At 38.8% G+C, this 23,284-nt stretch overlaps 2 protein-coding genes across 2 annotated transcripts; both read right to left on the bottom strand.

The window, feature by feature from the left end:
- Window positions 1-1,068: 1,068 nt before the first annotated feature.
- LOC116735046 (uncharacterized) lies at window positions 1,069-7,376 on the bottom strand. Its single transcript, XM_032586636.1, has 5 exons — window positions 7,299-7,376; window positions 6,821-7,153; window positions 3,926-4,255; window positions 3,451-3,596; window positions 1,069-3,096 (listed from the first exon to the last, which is right to left on the bottom strand). The coding sequence occupies exons 1-5, from the start codon at window positions 7,351-7,353 to the stop codon at window positions 3,064-3,066; spliced, it is 897 nt and encodes a 298-aa protein (XP_032442527.1). The 5' UTR covers window positions 7,354-7,376; the 3' UTR covers window positions 1,069-3,063.
- A 5,093-nt stretch (window positions 7,377-12,469) lies between these two features.
- Window positions 12,470-22,667, bottom strand: LOC116735185 (jupiter microtubule associated homolog 1). Its single transcript, XM_032586864.1, has 5 exons — window positions 22,464-22,667; window positions 20,240-20,382; window positions 16,579-16,727; window positions 15,386-15,416; window positions 12,470-13,066 (listed from the first exon to the last, which is right to left on the bottom strand). The coding sequence occupies exons 1-5, from the start codon at window positions 22,517-22,519 to the stop codon at window positions 12,921-12,923; spliced, it is 525 nt and encodes a 174-aa protein (XP_032442755.1). The 5' UTR covers window positions 22,520-22,667; the 3' UTR covers window positions 12,470-12,920.
- Between the last annotated feature and the right edge of the window lie 617 nt (window positions 22,668-23,284).

The following is a 23,284-nucleotide window of genomic DNA, read 5'->3' as shown; positions in this document are numbered from 1 at the left end:
GATCTTCCCTCAACGTGTGATGCTGTAGTATGAGAAAGACGAGACACACACGTTGAGCTCTTTTTAACTTCAACGGGAAGATTTATTCTTCTTCTGTGTTATAAACACACTTCATAGACAACATATTTCAGGTATCACATACTTCAGCAGAGAATCATTAGCTTCATTACATCAGAAATGGATGTAATATTCCTTTAAACCAAACAATCATTCTTTTAACATGCTCCATTTAGCATTATGAATTCCATAAAATGACAAAATTAATTCACAAATGGCTTTTACTTCTCTAAACCATATTAACTTTGTAGTTAGTGCTTTAAATCCAATACCCTAAATATATGGCTTATCTGTTGTTTTTTTTCAACAAACCCATGAAGAAGCATCAAATAAAATAAAATAAAGAAACGAAAATATTGTCCTTTGAGTGAGAACTGTCTCAAAAAGTGCAAAACACAAGTTCAAAAGAACTCCACAGTTCTTCAGCTAGCTCCTCCGGTAGCTCACATACCTGTAGAAGTCCGCTAGCATTAGTTCCAATTAGGATTCAGAACAAGTCCCGTTTTTGTACACAATAACAATCACAAAACGAACTACGTGACACATTAGTTGACATTCGATGTAAGAACCTTTTCGACTCTTCAAGAGTACTGATATATGTACATAAAACCATATTTCTACTGACCTGTAGTATGAGAAAGACGAGACACACAGGTTGAGCTCTTTTTAACTTCAACACGAAGATTTATTCTTCTGGTGTGCTCAATCTTTCCTTGGTCACTAACGCGTCAGCGCCCCTAGCGGCCATGTGTAGAATTGCACGGACTAACTGAAATAACACTACAGAACGTATTACGATCAGAAATTAAAGATTCAAAATGAAAAATTATGTTGGGGTGCCTATTTTCTTGCTTCTTGGTTTTGTTTACTAACTTGTTTTTCACCCCTCTACATCTGCACACAATTTCTTGTGTGTGTCTTGTCTCTATGCTGCTGTAACTGCGAAACAATTTCCCTGCTGGGATGAATAAAGTAATTCTATTCTATTCTATTCTATTCTATCCTATCCTATCATGACCAGTTAGGATCTGCAATGTGTGTGTACATAATTTTTGAATGGATATCATATCAAAGATACATTTGTAAGCAGTTTCTACACCTTTGATAAGTTTATGCTTTTAAATAAACTTTAACAGAAATGCAGATGATCAAATAAATAAGGTCCAAAATCTGCTTTTCCTTAAACTTTTTTAAAATGATGTTAGACTGATTAATTTGATCAGATTATTATCCTTTTTTAAAATTCTTACAGTGGGATCATGATTCGCTTTTCTCGTTTAATTTTCTTTTTATTCTTGCGGAAGAACGTCAAATGTGTGGAGTTACCAGAAATTGGAAGCCCTGTGCTTTGCTGCATTAATACTGCCCTCTTGTGGCAGCTCAGCAAATCTGCATCGATTGCAGATATTTAAGGCTTTGACATCCTTCTCAGAAAAAGAAACAAACAAAAAAAGTTATTTCTCACCAAAATACCAAGTTTTAATAGGTCTACATCATCAAACGCCATGTTGGAACTGTGAATTAAGTCATTACAGAACAACAATTGTGCTTTATACAGACCTCAAACAGCCTAAATTTCATGAAAAACAATAAAATAAAAAAAACATGTGCAAAACATTTATGAATGAAAAGTAAAACCATAGCATAGTTACAACTGGATCACAGAATAAGTACCGAAGGAAATTATCTACAAATATATACAATAGCTGAACTGTTGACAGTAAGTGGTGTGATGAGAGAGTCTATATGCAGGAGGCGAGATGAGCTCTGAGTAAAAAGGTTTAATGCAAAAAATGAAACTGGAAGCAGCAAAACCCAAAATGCAGGAGGCATAAACAAACTAGAGACAGGAATTACAAATAACAGTGAAATGACAAGTACAACAGCAGGATCATGCTGCTGCTGTTGTCATATCTAACAATTTTATTATTGCTTAGATCATTAGATAAAACATTTTTATTACTGGTTAAAAATAAACAAGTGTAGTAATGAGTTGAGCAAAGACAAACCAGAAGAAAGACAATACTGTGGGGAATTCAGGAGAGCTGAAGAGAAATAGACACAAAATAAACACTGGAACCAAGGATTACAGCTAACAGCCCAACAAAAGAATGACTGAAAATACAGAGAAATGACAAAACTCAGAAACAAGTTATACAATATAAACAGGACACGAAGCGAGCAAGAAACCAAACTTTTGACAGGAACTAAGATCCACAAAGAAAAGTAAAGAGGCTAAGTATTGCAACTCTAAACAGAACTTAAACAAGTGGAAGACTTAAAGTTAGCGGTTTTCAATATGGGCGTAATGGGTAACCACCCAGGGCGGCATCGTGTGGGGATCAGCATGATACCCACATAAATGTATACGTCAGTCCTTTCATAGTCTTCTTGTTTTGCTGTGGTCAAAGATTATCCCCTGTCCCCATGTCGGAGTAAAATAATGTGGGTAATCTCTTTGTTGCAACCAAAACAGATCAAAAGAATATCATGTTGTGTTTGAGTTTTATCTTTTGTCTGTGTAAATATAATAATTGAGTGTAAAAAAAATTTTTTAAAATAATAATTTTCTCCTGTGGGTCATTTGTGTTCAAAAGTCTGGCCATTCTGTTCATTTCTCTGTGTTTATCATTACTTTTAAGGTGTTGCCAGATTAGTTCATTCCTTTATGCTTAGTTTTTTATTTTTGTGTTGTGTTTCTTGCATATTTGTAATTCATTCCTTTAAATGTGATTGTCATGTCAGATTTGTGAAATTTTGCACTTTGGTTTCCAGATCCTTTTACTCTCAGTCTGTGTTTCCCCTGATTGGTCTGTCTGTTTCTTGTGTCACTTTACATCTCAGTATTTATATTTTGAATTTTAGTTTTGTTTCAATGTCTAATTTCCATTTGGCTCCATCACCTTTTTCTCCATTCTTTTGCTCATTGTTTGTTTTTTGTCCACACTTGATATCCTGTGTTTCATGTCTCCAGACTTGTATGTTTTTCTTTTTTCATTAAAATCATCACAACGATTCAAGTGGTTGTTTGTTGCAACTCTGCAAAACAAAAACCAAAAAAAGACTGAATGAGACAAAAAAAAAACATACATGAGGTGGAACAGGGATCCTGCTGCCACCTGCTGACTGTAGGATGTAATTGTGAATAAAGAATGAGAAAGTATTTTTAAAGAACCTTAATGATGACAAAGGAATGAGATGTCAAAAATAATCACAGTTTTCGCTGATGCATTAGGTTGATCTGAATTAGAACTATCTAATTAGAAACATTTGCAGAATTTAAGGAATAAATCATCTGACTCTAACTGTATTCAATTACATGTGGTGCATACCTGTAGAGATGCAACCAAAGGCACATTCTCTCAAAAAAGAAAAGAAAAAACATGAACATACCTTGTGCATGATCAAAATGCTAAAACCTAGCATGAGGCCAATCAGAACAATGACGATGATGCGAACATAAACCACAACCAAAGAAAGACTTGATGCATCACATTTTGCCTCTCCCGTAATGGTTGTTGTTGATTCATGAGTATATCCTTGAAATTACGAGCATAAAGTTATTGTTATTTTTCATGCAGGATGTTGTATGTTTATTTTTGAAATGTTATATTTTAAAGAATCTTCTCATTTAAAATATTTTACATGTCAAGTTAATTGCTTAAGTTTAGAAATCTATAATTTAAGTTAAACTTACTATACTTTTTTAATTTAATCACATCATTATTTAGAAACCTTTATAAATACATCCTGTGTATATTGATGGATGTTGCTGTACATTGCAGAAATCTGCTGCACAAAGCAAAAATACTGTCCAGCTGAACATATTAGTTGAGTTAAAATTCAGTTCGTAGAACAACATACTCACCGGTCACCATTAGAAGAACAGATCCATTACCTTTTGTTACCAGTGGATGGTAGTTGTCATCTAGTTTTGAATACACACACCAGTATGGCCCTGAGTCACTTCCATTCAAGTTTTTAATTACAATATCCACACTTGGGAATGTTCCACTTGTTTGAACTCTTCCTGCGATTCCTTTATGAAAATGTGTTTTTCTAGAGGCTCTGTTGATAAAGGCAACCTCAGTCTCCTCGTTAAGGCCCATTTTCAATACCAGAAAATCTTGATCAGTATTAATTCTGCACTGGATCGTAACGGATTGTCCCGACTCTCTCCAAATCACCTCTTTTGTTTCTAGGCAAAAGAACATAAAAGACAGAGTACATCATACAGGATTGTCAAATAGCAACTAAAAAAGTTGCTAAACGATTATAGTTGCTTTGAAACATATATACCTCTGTCCATAATAGTGCATAATTCTGTTTCAGCCTTACCTGTTGTGCACCAGAGACACAGGAAGATTTAGACCTTCAGCCAGGAAGAATACATGCTGACCATTACTGTTGACATGATTCAACCCAATTCTCACACCTCAGTCTGAATGTGCTTTTGTTTTTAACCACAATGTGCACTGAACGTGACAGCTAACTGGTACACACAATCTCATGTCTTTGGCCACATATAGTGGTGAACTGTGCTTTTCACAGTGAAGCTTTCTGCACCCAGTAATTGAACGTTTACCTCATGCAAATGCTGACTTTGTAAGCTCTTACCCTTAAACTCTCATAATGCAGGTCTGTAGCAAAATTACAAATTTGTCATAATATGTCATGGCAAACAAGTCTTTTCAACTCTACAGGGGGAGGAGTAAGTAGGCTACCCATTTTAGATATCCATTTAACATATTAGTGTAGTTCATGGTTGTTTAATAAAATTACACTCAATAGAGTGGTTTTATTTTTCAAAATTAAATCGCCTGATCAGTTTTTGCATATACACCGTGTTCCAAATTATTATGCAAATTGGATTTAAGTCTCATAAAGATTACATTTTTTTGTTGTGTTATTAAATGTATAGATGGTATTGTGTGTCAGGGCTCTTTGAATCACTATAATTAATTTCAGAGAACTGGGTTGATTAGTTTGTCTGGTGAGCTCAATTAAAGAAAATCTACTTAAGAAGGATGTTCCACAATATTAAGCAGGCCACAGGTTTCAAGCAATATGGGAAAGAGAAAGGATCTCTCTGCTGACGAAAATCATCAGGTAGTGTAGTGCCATATGATAAGGTATGAAAACATTAGATATTTAATGAAAACTGAAGCGTTATCATACTGTGAAGAGATTTATGGCTGATTCAGAACAAAGATGGGTTTGTACAGATAAAGGCATAATGAGGAAGGTTTCTGTTAGACAAATTCATAGGACTAAGAGAGCAGCTGCTAAAATGCCCTTACAAAGCAGCAAACAGTTATTTGAAGCTGCTGATGCCTCTGGAACCTCAAGATGGAGGATCCTCCAGCGGTTTGCGGTGCATGAACCTACTATTCGGCCACCCCTAACCAGAGCTCACAAGCAGAAATGGTCGCAGTGGGCCCAGCTCTACATGAAGATTGATTTTCAAACAGACTTGTTCACTGATGACTGCTGTGCAAACCTGGATGGTCCAGATGGACGCAGTAGTGGATTGGTGGTGGATGGCCACCACATCCCAACACAGCTGTGACGTCAGCAAGGAGGTGGTGGAGTCATTTTTTGGGTCGAAATCAATGGGAGAGAATCATTGGTCGGCTCCTTCAGAGTCCATGAAGGTGTGAAAATTACCTCAGCAAAGTATATGGACTTTCTGACTGATCACTTTCTTTCATGGTTCAAAAAGAAGAGCTGTACCTTCTGTAGCAAAATCATCTTCATGCATGACAATGCACCATCTCATGCTGCAAGGAATACCACTGTGTCATTGGCTGCAATGGGCATAAAAGGGGAGAAACTCATGGTGTGGTCACCATCCTCCTCTGACCTCAACCCTATTGAGAACCTTTGGAGTTTCCTCAAGCAGAAGATCTGAGGGTGGAATGCAGTTCATATCAAAACAGCAGCTCTGGGAAGGTTTTCTAACATCCTGCAAAGAAATTCAAGCAGAAACTTTCCACAAACTCACAAGTTCAATGGATGCAAGATTTGTGCAAGTGATATCAAAGAAGGGGTAACATGTTAACATGTAACTCGGTCTGTTAAAATGTTTTTGATGGAAATAACTTTTGATTTTAGTACATGTGACCATTTAATGCTGCACATTCAAAGAATGACTGCAGTTCTTTATAATCCATAAAATGTTTAGAAAATCTGCTGTGCATAATAATTTGGAGCAGTGCATTTTGAGTTTTCTATTTTTGAAAAAAATGCTGTTCTCATGGGGAGCTTTGTTCAGTAAAATTTGATTTATATTCTAATAGTTCATGACTTGAAAATTATACTGACCATCGTTTGCGTTGACCATTTAAGAAAAATCTGAGAAAATATCACTTGCATAATAATTTGGAACACGGCGTGTTTTATGTTAAAAACAAATCTGGTCTGAAGGGTTAGCCACAGAGTTAGCAGCCAGATCTGAGACAAACAGAGCACAACCACACAGCCAGTCTGATGTTTCTATTCAAAATTTCACCCAAACCACTTTGGGTGAAATTTAAACACCCAAAGTGAATTATTTACTAATTCACTTTGGGTGAGAATTATTTAAACAAAATTCTCTCTGATTAGTTATTTAAACTTTTGCTTAGCCTCAACCTTCTAGTCCTTTTTAAATGCCCACTTTTGCAGTGTCTTTCTAAGGCTGTTGAACAAAGCAAGTTATGTCCAGCAGAACGTAATAACTGAGCTTAGATGCAGCTGGTTTAATAAAGAAAAAGACTCTCACCTGTCACAAAGAGCAGAACAGATCCGTCACCTTTTGTTACTTGTTGATTAAATGTTTCGCTCGTTCTTGAATACAGACACCAGTATGATCCTGTGTCATTTCCATTCAAGTTTTTAATGATGATATCCACATTGGGAAATGCTCCATAAGTCTGAACTCTTTCTGTCATTCCTTGAAGGACAATTCTTTTTTCTGTGGCTTTGTCTATACCAACCATGTCAGTTTCCTCATTGGCAGTCTCCATTTTTAAATTCAGAAAATCTTGATCAGACTCAGTCCTGCACTGGATTGTAAGGGATTGTCCAACTTTTTTCCAAACCACTCCTTTCATCTCTACACAGCAAAACCAAAAACATTGTTTCATATCCTATTTATTCCGTCATATACCTATATCAAACAGTTTAAAATATTGACGAAATATTCCAGTAAGTTTTAAACTGCTTGTCATTGTTCATTATCACATCTGTCTTAGCTTTACCTGCTGCGCAACAGAGACAAAGGATGGTGAAGATCCTCGTCCAGGCATCAGACATCGTGACAACTGCTGTTCACAAAGTCTACTCAAATTCTTGTGCTGGAATCAGAAACGTGCTCTAATTTAACCACAGAGTCAAACAGGAACTCATGGTTGCTCGTATTTTTGGCAACACAAATACAGAGCTCTGAAAAAGTATTCTTGCTCTTTCAGATCTCTTTTTCCTTGAGACACCTAAATGAAACGTTGTCACATGTTTTCAGATCAAAGTAATTGCATTATAAGACTAAATTCGCCTAAGAAGGTCTTTCAAAGTATGGTTTCATTTACTTAGGGGGAAAAAAGCTAAATAATAAAGAAGTGAATAGCCGCTTTATTAAATTATAAGTTAATTGTGAGTACCCACATTATTTTGGAAGTTGACAAAATTTTACAAGCCATATTTAAGCCTTATTTCTGCATGACTTGCAGAACCAAAACAAAATCATAGAACATTTAAAATACAATTAAGTAGGGTTCATCAGATCTGAAAAAGCAACACATCACGAAAATAAATAACAAATAAAAATCAGACATTGACTTCAATTACTCTGCAAAGGGTTACAGAGCCATTTCTAAGGCTTTGGGGTTCCAGTGAGTCCCAGTGAACGACATCATCCACAAATGGATACAACAAAATCATAGAACAAGCTGAAGCTTCATGGGAGTGGCGAGCCAACTACAATGACTTCAAAAGAGCATTGCTGGCTCATTTAAGAGGTCACAAAAGAGCCCAGAATAGCAGCTAAAGTACTCCAGACCTCACTTGCTTTAAATAAGGTCAGTGTTCAAGATTCAACAATGAGAAAAACACTGGAGGGAAGAGGGTATTCATGTGGTGTTTGACAGTGTAAAAGTGTAAAACCAACGATGACTGAAAAGAACACAAAGAAATGTCCCATTTTCTAAAAACAAAGAAACAAAACATTGATGATCTCAAAGACTTTTAGACTTAACCACTTCAAACGTTTTGAAGTGGAAAATCAAAGTCTGGATAAAAACCCAGCTGAGGTGCTGCAACATCAAGTTAAACAGGCAGATCAGTTTAACTCCATGTCTGAAAGATGTAAAGCTAAAATTCCTCCATGATAATGTACAAGACTTATTTTCAATTCTCAGAAAATGCTTGAGTTGTCTCTTGGATGTTTACTTTTTACTTTTAGTTGAGTAAAAATTTGTTGAAGTAGTGCTACTTTTGCTTGAGTTCAATGTTTGGATACTCTACCTGTGGTTGGGGCCCCATCCAACCAAGCCAACTGGCTCTGTTTGCAATCAAAGGTGTGATGTGGAGAAGCTCTGATGTTGCTTTGCTGCGTTTCTACCGCCCTCTTGTGGTAGCAGAGAAGAAAATGGTCTCACACCCAAAGGTCACCCCTTCTACATTGACCTCTCATTGACTCCTTCATTATGTAGATTCACAAAGCCAAAACAAATTGAAAATATTTTACTTTGTACTGCCACTGACTTTCAAAGTAGAGATCTCATTTTTAAAATCATCTTCTTGTCTAACATTACAATTTGAAGCATGTACTCACACACATTATGTTGGTCTGCATTTTACATAGTTATGTAAAATGCAAACCAACATAAAGCTAAAATCCTGCTAAAGAAAATATATGTATTGTATGAATTTACCATAACAAATAAAATAAATAACCACACCTAGCAACAAAATAGCTACAGAAAAAATGTCTAATGCTAAGATCTTTAGTATAAACCAAATTTGTAGCCTAGGACAATACCAAAAATAATGTGAAGCATTACAAACAGCAAATATACAGAAAAAACAGATAATGTAATGTTAATATTGTTTTATGAAGTTTAGCATGGTGATGATGATCAGATAATTTTTTTACTTCCTCACAGATAGAAACAAAGACACACAATTATGTGCTTACTGCACATAATACTGCTGTGAAACCCAATTCGTACAGAGTAATACGCAACATGAACAAATCATTTTAATGGTACACAATTTCATGAAGACAACAATAGTTTATAAGGTTCTCTTTGTCCTCAGGGATCAATCAGTCAATGACTGTAGCATGTGTGTCTTGTTTGGTCTCATTTCCCCCAGAGGAAAAGCAGAAACAAAAGGTCCCAGTTTATCTCATCATTTTTTTCGCCACTAGTGCTCTTCCTCCAATCTCTTCCAGTTTAGGAGGTGGGATATAAGCCACAGGGGATAGTGCAAGGAGCTTTCATGTCCCTTTGTTGCTACAGGAATAGTCCCATTCATATACCAGCCGCTGCTTTCTGTTTTACGTCCCGATGTGGGAGGCAGTACAGTTCTGAGTCTGCCAGACCAGGATGACTCCTGTCTTGCTCACAGAAAGGCCAGGAAATCAACAAAAAGCAGGACAAGAATGATGAATCTCACTGTTTTTTTGTTTTTTTTTATGACTAACAGTTATTCTGCAGGCCGTCTGAATAAACCTCCTCCACTGAATAGTTGCAGAGTCAGTGCACATGACTAAATGGTGGTATCGATTAACAGACTGTTTGCACATCACTCAGAGATGACTCACCTCATTTCCCCACTCGACTTCCCGTGCTCACGCCTCCTCTTCCTCCTCGGAGACCTCCGGTTGGCCTCATCTGGACTACACATGGACTAATGGAACCATCGATCAATTAAATAGCAAACAAGCGAGGCTGCTTAAACACATGTCACACACACGCAGCGGATAAATAACTCAGGTTGTGCCGGGGTGGGGGGAGGAAAATGATAATCTCCCATCTTTGCGGAAAGATTAGTCGGATAATCAAAGCGGATAGACAACAGAGTCTGGCTCCAAACTGATTAGCTGCTGGCCAGAACAAAAGAGCAAAGCTTAATGTTACAGTGCATTCGGAAAGTATTTACACCCATTTTGGAACGCACAAGCGAAACTGCAAATGTAAGTTAGATTTAATTTAGGGATCACATAGTAGAAGGGGTCTGAATTAAAATTCACAACAAACGTTTGGTAAAAATCCTTTTTTTCCCCCTCCCACTTTACAAGTATGTGCTATTTTGCTTTAGTCATTAAGATAAAATCCCAATAAAATGCAGTTTGACATTATTAGCTGATGTAATGTGAACATGTTAATTAAGACTACTTTTGCAAACAAAAATGTCTTAAACTAAGATAAGTACTAAAAAAATCACTTTAAGAACTTTTAATGTAAAATATATGCAAAATGTCCGCAGTATGTGTAACTTTGCATATTACTGAATTTAATTTGCCATCTAAATAGTAAAAATGAACAAAACATTTAAAAAAAAAACCCTGTCAGTAAATCTCAAGTCGCTTTAGTTTATCTGTTTTGGTCATATGTGCATCAGAAGGTTGTAGCAGCAGCAGATATTTAGACCAACTCTTCAGGGCACAGGACTTTCCCTGTTGACACAACGCTGGCTGCAAACAAGCTTTCATTGAGTGCAATAAAACATCCTGGCCTTTCTCCAGGGCAGGAAGTTCTTTTCCTGATCTGAGTGACCCGTGCATGCCTTTTCTGGCAAAAAAAAAAAAAAAAAATGGCTGAAACACACTGCTGCTGCACAGCACTAAGCAGCTCAAGGGTTGGGCCTGAAGGAGTTGCTGTAGCTGACGAGTAGGTAAGACACAAAGCAACCGTGTAATTTAAAAGCCTAGAATATTTTTCTTGCTTTGTCATTAGCCACAAACCCCAATGTCTTTTAGTGGGATTGTATTTGATAGAGCAACACAAAGTGACACATAGTTGTAACATAGAAGATAAATCATGTTGGTATTCAGTGCTACTGAGTCAATATTTTGTAGAATCACTTCTTCTTCTTCTTGTTCTTTTAGGACATGTGTTCATGCTGCCCAATCCTGGAAAAGTAGCTTATTCTCAAGTGGGGCTGAACAGAAAGCATTTGTGAACATTCATTTAAGTCATTGCACAGATTGTGAATTGAATTTTAGTCTGAACTTTGACAGGACCATACCAGAACTCTTAAGTCTCAACTGGTTTTATGCTCTGTATTCAGCTTGCTTAAACAAGAAAATGCCCATGACTGGGGATTATGTGTTCAGGGTTTCCCACCTCATGGACCAAAAATCAACAACAAAAAGTTCTTATTGAAACAGTATCCTTTTTTACTCATTAAAGGTATCCCCCACATGGCTTATGTGAAGGTTTAAACAAAACTCTCCCATAATGAACATCTGTTTGGACTAAACAATTAAAGTTTTCTTGCTAACATATTCTTTCTCCTGAGCTGCAGATCACTGCAGCTTCTTTATATGCCTCAGCTTTTATTTCCAACATGTCTCCTATCAAGTTTGATGTTTTAAGTACGTATACATATACATACAGGCGAGTGGGTCCTTTAGAAGAGAGATGCTGTGTTCATTTTTCTAAAGAGGGTTTTAAGATCTTCAGCTCTGCAGTTAAGCTCCATCATGAGTAATCTGAAGAGGAGGATCTGCCTCAGAGACTATACGCTTTACAGTAAGGAGCTCAGACTTATAAAAACAATACACCTCCATCTAGGTGATAAACGTAATCTAAAAGCAAGAACTTAAGAGTTAAGTGGTTGTGCAATCAGTCAAGCTAAGCATCATTTACGTTTATTTTTTTATAATAAAAAAAATGAGCAGAAAATGGGGAAAATACTTTTTTTTTTTGACAAAAGTATGATTTCAACCTTTGTGTTCCTACTGATATTTACCTTGAGCCCAAAACCAAATAAGGAATCATTTTCCACGTTTTGTTTAAAACCCCCCCCAACCTTCAGGCTTATCAAAAGGCAACACTCATCTTGACACAGAAACGCTCTGGAAGCCAAATATCCAGCTTGTGAGGTCATAAAAATATTTCTTTTTCTCATTTTGACACAGGTCACTGCAGCAGTCATTCTTGTTACTTCAGCTGGGCAGATTTCCAGACTGGAGCCTGTCTTCTCTCTCCACAGCTGCCGCCACAAGGCTTCATTTCAGCACACATAAATATTAAGAGGCTCTTTGCTTCTGGACATTTATGCAGATGGAAACTGAAGAGGAGAGAATTAACAGTCGTCTTGCATACACCACGTCTAGACTGGGTGATCAGCAACGACATTTCGTCTGGAAACAGTTCCTACAGTTTTTCCTCATACCAAGTTAGAAAGAAGGAAACCCAGCAAATGCAATTTCATATGAATCTTTATTGTGTTTAGAAATCCACACATCAAATCTTTTTTAGGTTTTTTTTTTGTTTGTTTTACCATTTACAACAGAGGAAGGAATGAGGGACAAGCTAAAATCATGTCATGCCTTTCCCAGCAGGCGCGATGCACTACAGGATGGGCTGAAATGGGAGGGGTGTGGGAGATACATAAAGTGCTTTTGTCAACAGTTTTCTTCTTTCAATAGAAAAAAAGGATCAAACAAAAGGTTTGAGGGTGGAGTGAGAGGACATGAGAGTCCATGGACGTGACGGCACGGGAAGGAGGAGGACAAGAAGAGACAGTGACATGTTGATGAGGAGGAAGACAGTGGTGGGGGGTGTTTTTATCTTCAAAAAATTTAAAACAAGAGTGATTGAATGAAAAAAAATATATATATAAAAAAAGAAAACAAAGAAAAAGGAGTTGTCTCAACCCAGGATGAGGCTGGATTTGCCACCAGGAGGGTTTCTCCGGCCGCCTGCGGCAGCGTTGGAGCCTCCCGACGGGTCAGGGGCCTGTGACGTCTCCTTCTGCTCGGGCTCCTCCAGCTCCCCCTCCACATATTCAGGGCTCTCTACAGATACGGCAACAATAAGAAACCACAGGGTGCTTAAGTTTAACTGAATCTGACCACAGACTGCTAATTGGATTACAGCAGATATAATTTAGATCAGCGGCTGAAGATGTGCTCCAGACATTCATATGAAACCACAGCTGGTCTACCACTGCTGCTGCATTGTGGCAGAAGGATGTACTGGTTTTGTAATGGGCAGCTGATATGAATAGATCAGTACCGACTAACCAGAAGCTGACATTTAGGGTCAATTCATGGTCATCAATGCACATTAAATGTTCAAAAATCAAAAGGTGTTAACATGAAGCAACAGACAGAAAATTTCTGAAAAACAAAAGGAGCATTGATGGTTGATTTATCTGAAACTGAAGAGTTCAATCAAAAACACAAAACAATAGGATTAGTTATTTGCGAATAATCAAACTTATTTTTGTTTAGAGTGTGACTCTGGAGGCCAGCTGGTTGGTCAACAACAGAGCTGACCCAGAAATAAGCATAAATAAGAGTGTTTGTGTGTGAGCAGCTTTGCCTAAGCATACATGCAAACCATGTTGAGGCCGTGAGATCCTTTTTTTATCTGAAGTGCTGCTGCTTTTCCACAGTAGGCACCAAGCATGGTGTAAAAGTACAGGCACACCTTGCTAAATTAGAATATTATCAAAAAGTTGATGGATTGCAACAATTAAATTCTAAAAGTGAAGCTTATTCTTTAGATTTCTTGCACACAGTGACATATTTTAAGCATTTTTTAATCAATTTGAATGGCTTTTAGGTTGATACAGAAATGCTGTGTTATGGTGGATACAATTAGTGTCTTGAGTTATTGACAGTTTACAGAAAAATTAATAATATACTTATGGTCACTTCAAAAGTAGTTGAATAATTAGAGACTGTATTCAAGTATGTTAATGGAAGGTTGAGTGGAAGGATAAAATGTCAAGGGGATGAAGAAAGACACCAGAGTCAGCAATGCAGATTAGCTGACAGGTTGGAGAGCCTCTCTTTACCCAGTTGTAGCACTCTGCTGGTAAGCTAGCAGAAAGAAGGCTAACATTAATATTCTCATGTTTACAAAACAAATGAACAAAAGACTTTCCAACTAAATTGTTGGAGATATTTCCAGTTTTGAAAGAGAAAGACTACCAGTGTGGAAACTGAAGAAGCTCCGTGTCAAAGTAATGCTAATCTGAAGCTACATCAGCGGCCGGTCTTAAGCAACAGACCGCTTAGCTTATCAATATAAATAAAATGCACAATAAAAATGCTTAATTCATTTACTACTAAATTTAGCAGGTATTCACTCCCAATTATTTAATTAAAATCTATTAAACAAATCTGATTTCTGGTATAGATGACTTTATTGTGCTGAATCCATCTTTAATTTATGCACTACTATGAGTTATGGTTGCTTTTCTGATTAAACTAAAAGCAATTAGTTTCTGTTCTGCATTTCTGAGTAAGTATGTGTGAAATTTCTATTTATCCTATTATACCATGAGATTCCTATAACAGTCCACACCTAGTAAACACCATTTGTCATCACTTTTATCGATCTGAAAAGCAGAACAGACTCGAGGCCCGACAGGGGAAGGGCAATAGAAGCAGCTGTGACAACTGTATTCGTTCTCAGTTAAGGGGCCCTTCGCCACAGACAGCGGGACTGCACTGCGCGGTGAGTGCGGACGCAGATGTTCTGATATTTGACCTTTCTAAACGTGTCCGTCTTGTCTGCTCTGAGTCATCGCTTCCTGCTAGCATACGGTTCAACCACCAAAACAGGAGTTGGATTGTGTTCAGAAACTGAAATTCGCTGCCAACATAAACGCAGAGGAAATGCTTCACATAAAGGCAACAAAAGTAGCTTTAGTTTCAATATTTTCATTCAAACCAGGCTGCAGACCCCTGTTATTATCGGAGGAGCCAGCCACTCAGTTCAAATCTTGCACCTGGTGATTAATGAAAAGCTTTTCATACTAAGTGAAGCCTGCCATCAAAAAACAGCTGCTTGACTCCAGATTGCCGTGCCATCATGACAGGAACAAACCACATCAAAGAGATCATGTGTTGTTGACTCAGAAAGGGAGAAGTTGAATCCTGTTTTTGTTTTGTTTTTTTCCCCCTAGTAAAGACGAGACAACTCTCCACAAGCTGATATTGAAGGGGCAGGAAGAGTAGAATTACCTGGTCTGTTTTCGTACACCATGGAGCCTTTCACTGAGTAATCCAAGTCATGCCCTGCTGTTTAGTCACAATCATCCTGTGACAGACACTTAAAGGATTTGTTTTTGTAAAAACAGCTGAGGAAGTCAGGGTACTTACCATCGTTTGCTTGTTCCTGGCCGTTCTCACCCTAAAATGTCAGAAAAAGAAGGGACAATAGTATCAAACTGGTTATCAATACATGACAATATGCTCTGTTTTGTTTAGTTTGTTTAAACCCAACATTAACTGGAAGCTGATGGTTTGTGAATTGATCGTGTCTTGGTGTCTTGCTCCTTATTCTGAAATGATTTAACTATAATATAATGATAATGTAGCTAAATAGTGGAGCAGTTGGTAGCAATGTTGCCTTACAGTAAGACGGTCCCGAGTTTGAATCCCAGCCTGAACTCTTTCTGCATGTTCTCCCTTTGCCTGGTGCTCTTGCTACTTCCCTCTGTCTCTCTAAATTGTCCCTAGGTGGGAGTTTGTGATTGCATGGTTGTATGTCTCTATAGCTATGTTTCTGTCCAACTTTTATGAGAATTTTAAGCAAAGAAGAGAAAAAGGAAATGTAAATTAGGCATGTTTTCATCTGGTTTGAAGCAAATCGACCAGTAATTTTGTCAGATGTTGACTCTACGAATGACTGTAATAAGATGCAGAGGCTGCAAACTTGCATGTAGCACAAATCTCCAAAAATTAACAGAGTTCATTGCTGCTACAGTAAAAGTAACAACTCAGGAAGCCAGAATACAACAAACAATAAAAACCATGTATCCTTTTTCTTCCACTTCACAATCAAGCTCCACTTTCTCCTGGTTTATCATGCAAAATCTCCATAAACGTTCAAGCTGCTTATAACATGACAAAGAACCTATGAACACAATGGGTTAAGTTTGGCATATTTACATGACCGACTGATTAATGTGCATTTTCCTTTTAAATAAAATAAGTGTGAAAAAAATTCTAGGACTATGAATACTTTTGCAAGACGTTCTGAATTTTGTCACCGTTTTATTTTATTTTCTTGGAGGGATTTTGTTTCAGTATGTCTTCACTCGGACTGCTCTATTAAGAAATTCTTTCCATGTCTGACAGCGAGGACTCTGTGTGAAAAACCAAACCTCTGCTGGGATTACAAATGTCAGCGCATATTTATCTGAAAACGTGGATTAGTTTCAAAAAGACAAATTAAGCCACCCGTTCCGACTACATTTTCCACTGAAATAGATTTTTATCTGTGATCCCCGGGCCCAAATAGGCTCCTGCTCTGTTGTGGAAACAGAGAATAATCGCTGGAAGACGGGTACCTCTCGTCTCTGGTTCCAGATCATGGCGGCTCCAGAGTTGTGGATGGTGGTCAGCTCTGGCTGAGGGTTCTTGGGGAAGAGGAGAGGCTGCTGGACCCTCCTAAGGGGGGCTGAGGGCTCCCCGCACAGGGTTCCAGTAGGAGCCCCAGCTGGATGTTGAAAGAAGAAAAAAAAAAAAAAACACGACTTAAAACTGTGAGGGAAACATCCAGATTAGCACTTCTGATGAAGCTAGACAGGAAACACAAATACGGCTTTAAAGCAGCAGATTCATACCATATGCGACTAATCCAATTAGCAACAAAGCCAAACCAGGACTAGACATGTCCAGCTCACAAGGCTGCACGTCCCTCAGCAAGTCTCATCAACTCAGCTTTGACGGAAAAACATCAGCTTTACAAGAGCATCCGACTGAAATACCTCACGCTGGAAATCGCTGGGAACCGACAAGGAAACATCACCAAATCTGAAATGCAGTGGAAGGCGTCCAGACAGACAACCCGAGCGCCAAGACCCACATAACCTCGTGTAGTGCCTGCAAAGAGGGCGTTAAAACCCCCGTATTGGCCCGCTGTGGAGCGACAGGCGGTGCTACCCGAGGCCACATAAGGCCACCACTATCATCCATAGGTCTGGGGAGGGGACAAGCTGTCTTTGTGATGACGAGAAACGTCGGCTGCCGGAGAGCCAGACAAGAGGCCGCCGCTGCTGTTGTTAATGGAGTAAAGTGCATCATCACAAAGAGTATATACCCCGACAAGGGGCTCGTTCATAACTCAATATTTCTGAGCCCGATCAGTTTACTGCCCGTTGGGCAACAAATGTGAAGCATGAGAGGATTAAACTGAAGAGATTGATGGATTATACGAAACAGAGCATCCTGCTTAACTTTATGGATCTCATGGGTCCGAGGCATAAACGCATGAAAGCAGGGAGACAGGAAAGGCAATTGTGTGGTTGCTGCTCGTCTTTGTTTCCTCTCTTATTAAGAGTGCGCTCATCATGTGGGCAGAAGCTGAGGGCTCTTAAACATACCAACCAGCTCTGGAGTTATAAAACGCTAAAATACTAACCATTACCGTGCCGAACACGAAGAGTCGCTTAGGTAGAAGTGAACCATCAAACCTATGCAACTCTCATTAAATGACTTCCTCTTCCTTCTTTCCCTTTATCATTCAATTTAAGACACAGGAAGTTATGGGAAATTAATTACCAATTATAAGTGCTGGGGTAAGTGACACTCCTGCTCCATAACTTGCATTTAATCAATAAACCAATAGAAAGCTTCTTGTGGAGTATTTTAAAAACAAACTGGATGGCTTTTCCCCCCCTCATTGCTGAAAAAGATTGGAGCACTTCTGCAGCTTCTTCCTGACTGGCTGTAATATGGCTCCAGATGGCGGAGACATATCCAGGCCTTATAAAACGCACATTTGATTATTTACCATGGAATCCACACAGCGCTGCACGCCAGATAAATGAGCGTTCACACAGAAGCCTCGCAGACTGAGAACGGTGCTTGTAAACCGAGCAGTAAGTTACCATAACCCCCGAATAAAATCAACATCCTCCTCCTCCTGCTCCTCTCCTTCTTCCAGTTGTGTGCGCTAAAGTGGGGCAAGTCTGAGGAGCTCTTCTAAACTTGACACGGCCCCAAGTGAAACAATGCAGGCAGGAAAAGGCTTTACTGTAATCAGCTGCAAGCTGTCTAAGACGAAAAGGAGCGATTTTAGGTCAGACTCTTTGTTTGTGCCCAGAAAATTCTGGAAATTTCACTTTTGTCAAGACTGAAATTTTCTTTCTCTCCCTCAAACAACCATTATCTGGAAAAAAGCACGGAAACCTTCGCATGCTGAACAGTGAATAATGACGGAAACTTTCCAGGCTTTCAAACCACTCTCAAAGGCATAAACGTCAAATCACATTTAAGCCTCCGTGGCTGAACGTTTGCAGTGACCTTGAGCGTTCTCGGCGCCCTTTGCTGCCTTATTACCCTCTGCTGCATTCACTTCCCTTCTCCATGTGCAAGGCCATGCTTTTCACCAAGTGATACAGTTTTCCTGTCTTTCCACTGCAGGCTCTGATCTACAGTCTTTATTTAACAAAGCCTAGCTTCAAATTACCCTGGTGCCAGCACTCCAGGGCCCTTCGGCTGCAACAAATGTGGGAAACTCCCTCTGATGAGCAAAATGAGCCTTCAGTCTGCGTCTTACAGTACCTAGCAAAACTATATTTTCCCCTTGACTTTTTTACAGCCAAAACTTGATGCATTTTACTTGAATTTTATGGGATAGACCAACACAAAGAAGTGCACAACAATAAATTGGAAGGTAAATGATACCAAATTTAATTAATTTATTTTTTTAACAAAATAAAAATCTGGTGCATTAATATTCAGATAATTTTACTCTAGTGCCCCAAAATAAAGTCTGGCAACTTTTAGAAGTCACTAGATAAACAAACAGACTTAAACTATCCGCCATTTAATCTCTGTATGATTTGTTTAACAGTCTTAGAGGTTTTCTAGAGAACAGTCAACAAACAGCTTCATAAAAACTGAAGAGTACAGCTTACAGGTCAGGGAGAAATCTGTAGAGACATGTGTAGCAGAGTTAGGTTATAACAGCTGATCTTTGAATGTCTCAAAGCACTGTTCAATCAATCACCACACACACACACACAAAAAAAAAACATGGAACAAACAAATTTACACAGGATCATCTACTTAAGCCAACATCCCAGGCTACGACTCAGTGCAAATATTTAGAGGAGCAGCCAAGAGAAGCATGGTAATGCTGGTGGAGCTGCAGAGGTCCATAGCTCAAGTGAAAGAACCAATAGATATGAGAGCCATTAGTTCTATATTGTGCAAATTTTGCCTTTATTAAATAGTGGCAAGAGAAAAGAGACATAAGAAGACCCGTTTCAAACTTGCCACAAGCCGTGTAACAGACAATGCAAATGTGGGAGACCAAAACTGCATGTTTTCACCAACATGCAAAATGTTGAAGTGTTAAAACTAACACAATAGATCACCCTGAACACATCAGTGAAACATGGTGGTGGGGAGATCATGCTGTGGGGATGATTTTCTTCAGCAGGTACAGGGAAGCAAGTCAAAGGTAGAGGGGAAGACAGCTGGAGATATGGGCTAATCCGTTCAAGGCAACAAGGGACTTCAGGTTTACCTTCCAGCAGGAAAACAATTCATAATGAAATGAGTCAAAATGTTGAAGTCTAGACTTAATTGATGTTCACAAACTCTGTTCATCCTATCTCCCTGAGTTTGTTTTGCTAAGAAGAATGTGTAAATATTTGAGTCTCTACATGCAAAGACATACCAAATATTTATCTGCAGCTGTAATTGTATCTATTGGTGGTTCTACTAAAAAAAAGAAAAATGACTCAAAGGGTCTGAAAACATACATGACACATTTTCCAGATTTTATTTGTGGATATACTTTGGTGTCAGTTCTTTTCACTTCACAATAATGCACTACTTTGTGTTGATCTATCATGTCAAATACATTGTAGTTCGTGGTTATAATTTGACAAAAATATTCATTTCAACGGCTATGAACACTTTTGTAAGACACTGTATTTGCTCCTACATCTTTGTTTAAGATGCATGCAAAACTAGAGCGATGGTTGATCAACTTACTTGGTGGATTGTTTCTTCGATGAGCATGGGGGTCATCGGGTTCTGCAAAGATGCTAGAGGCCATCTTGTTCTTGCGTTGGGGGGTTGAGTTTTCATCTGAGCCGAGAGAGAAGTTGGACTCCCCACCGGGCGGTCGTAGTACCCTTGGGAATTAAAAACAGACTGTAAAAATAGTCTGACGGAAGGCCGTAACATCTCAAACAAAAAACCAGCTGTGCAAAAATCAATGACTCAATAAACAAATAAAACATGGAGGATGCTCAGACTCCCCCCATACCCTTTCATAAGAATACCAAACACAGAGAGCAACCAATGAGTTTAAGCCGCGGCTGTCAGCCGCTCAGTCAGTCACAATCTCTGCCCTGCAGCTGACTCCGCTTGCCTTTAATCGCAGACTTAGCAAGCTAGCAGTAGCCTCATCTTACTACAGATTCCTTTGCACTGACACAAAATGTGTAGTTCATCGTTATTAAAAAGAGATTTACCCAAATTTTGTGTTTCTGTTGGATCAAAACCCAAGAACAAAAGGCAATAGTTGAAGGTTGAGGAATTATAGGAAATCTATGAGTTCAACACATGAGAAAAAGCAATGGTCACTTTTCAGAGACGCCTTCAAAGTTTACTGTGACAGTTGGGGTGGATGAGAGATACCAATCTGCTTGCACAGCCCATGTCGGACCCCTCCCTCGTTTTTTTAAGCAAACTCTCCTCTCCTTAAAGTCCCTGAAGCCACCAGCTGACACACAGAGCAGCTGTCCAAAAGGCCAAGCAGGCAGATGGGAACCCAACAAACACCTCACCTCCTCAAACCATACAAAGGAGATCAACTAGAGTCATGGCTGCACGCCACTCCTCACTGAATTTTTTTTTCCCCTTTTTTTTTTCGTCCCTCACACACACGGCTGTGACAATAATGCCTAAACCAGACTTTACCTCCAGGCCAAAAGAGGATGAGCTCATGGTTTCCACATGGATTGTGATGAGAGGGGGGAAAGCTGTTAGCAGCATGGCAGATGACCCCACCCTAGACCCAAACTGCAAATAATATCAATAAAATAATCAACTGCTTGGGAGCAAGAGGGCAATTTCGTGAGCAAATGCAGGAACTCCACAGCTAAAGATTGTATCTCTGATAAGGTAGGGGTAGGAGGGTCTTTGATGGCCTACAAAGATTAGATATCTCCTCTTTGTTAAACTCACTGCCCTGTGGGTCTTATTTTGGACACACAGCCACAGAAATGACCAGTGGATTGTAAAAAAAAAAAAAAAAGGGGCTTTAGAGACCAAAAGCAAAGAGCTAAGATAAGATTTACAGGCTTAGTTAGCCCCCACCCAAGTCCCTGCAGCACCCAAAAGCAGCTTGCAGTCTCAGAGCCCACCCCCAGACAAGTATACTCTCAAAATTATTGACAAAATTAAGATAAATATATGGACCCTGAAGCCATAGAAAAGTAAAGAAAGGTAGCAACTCTTTTTACTGCAGAGGGGGAGGAATGCATCCAGACATGCATCACTTACAGGAAAGGAATGCCTGCATGCTTTAAGGATGAGGTGTTTCTTTTCTAAAAGAGAAAACTTTACTTTTTTCACAAAAAAGCACACATTCATAAACAAGGATTTAGAAAAAATAGCTATCAAGAATAAATTATGTATTTTTCTTCCACTTAGATCACATCAAAGACAAAGATATGCAGACAAAAAGTCTAGTCAGTCACATGCTCCGACTTTAGCAGTCAAAATACACCATTAAGAATGTGAAAAAAATACAAAAGGCAAAAAAACACTGTAGTTTCAAACAGCAACACATTTAGGAATTAGAGAAATTTTAGCTGAAACTTCAAAACAAACAGATTTTAAAAAAGGTTTGTCCACTTCTTCAAACGAAAGCGAAAAATCTCGCTTTTCTTTCTTTTTCTTTAGTCCAGCTCTCATGCCCAACGCCTACACAGCAGGCTAACCAAACTAACTTATGGTGGCTAAAGGGTATGGTGCTTCTGCGACCCAATAAGATTAACTCAATTAGCAAGTCTATGTGACAGTTTAGCTCAATCCAGTTATATCCTTCACCACCACCATTAGCGGGCTGCCCTTTAAACGAAGCCAGAAAAGAGGCGTCTGCTAGCCGAACGGTTTCTCCCCACATCCCACTCCTTTTGTTCCTCCATGGAAGATATTCAACTGCCCCTTTTTTGTTTTATGTCATTTTTTTTTTTTTTTTTTTTACCTGGAACTGCTTTTAGAACCGGGGTCTAACCCTTGAAACGTGGTGGTCGTCGTCATCTTCGAGGAGCTGCTTCAATGTCTTGGCGGCTTATAAGCAGTAGTCAAACTAATAAAAAAAAAAAGAAGAAATCCTCCTCGTTGCCCGCAGAGAAGCGAAGGGATGTAGACTCCACCCGAGACTGAAAAAACATACGACTAGCAGATCCGCCGTTTCTGCGGTGCCAGGCGTTTAGAACCAGCCCACCAGTCAAATTCCGCGCTCTGATTGGATGTGAAAGCCCAGTACTTCACTCTCATTGGATAAGAGGTGCAACGGTCAAAGCTGTTGATGGTGGCAAGCGTCAGTGACCAGGCAGCCCACATCCCTCAGGCCATATTCTATATCCACGTTTCTCAAACTCTGGTACAAGTGCCAGTTGGTGGTACTTGGGCTGTCTTTAGGGTGTGTATTTATGCTATTAGTAATTCTTTGCAAAGCATGTACTGCATAAAAACAGAGTTTTTCAAGCTGAGTTGACCATTTGAAACTTCGAAAAACTTTATTTTGGAAAGATTAAATCTATGCAGTTCAATGGATTGTCAAAAATAATCTATGTTAGACTCCAAATCGTGCCCCAAAAGAGAACGGGGTTCTTGAAATTAACTGTGGGTGTGGTGAAAGAACACACAATGCATATAGGGGTTGTGCCCCCCCCCATACCCCTAGAGTAAACATTGTGCCATGTCAATGTCATTGCAGAATATGATACATTTGAATGTACTTCCATGAAGTTGTTTTAGTCAAGAATATACTAAAATATGTATTTCCCTCAACCATAACTC

This window comes from Xiphophorus hellerii, chromosome 16 (assembly GCF_003331165.1).
Source record: "Xiphophorus hellerii strain 12219 chromosome 16, Xiphophorus_hellerii-4.1, whole genome shotgun sequence".
NCBI lineage: Eukaryota > Metazoa > Chordata > Actinopteri > Cyprinodontiformes > Poeciliidae > Xiphophorus > Xiphophorus hellerii.
Note: the sequence above shows the minus strand (reverse complement) of the source record. Positions and strands in the feature narration are given on the sequence as shown.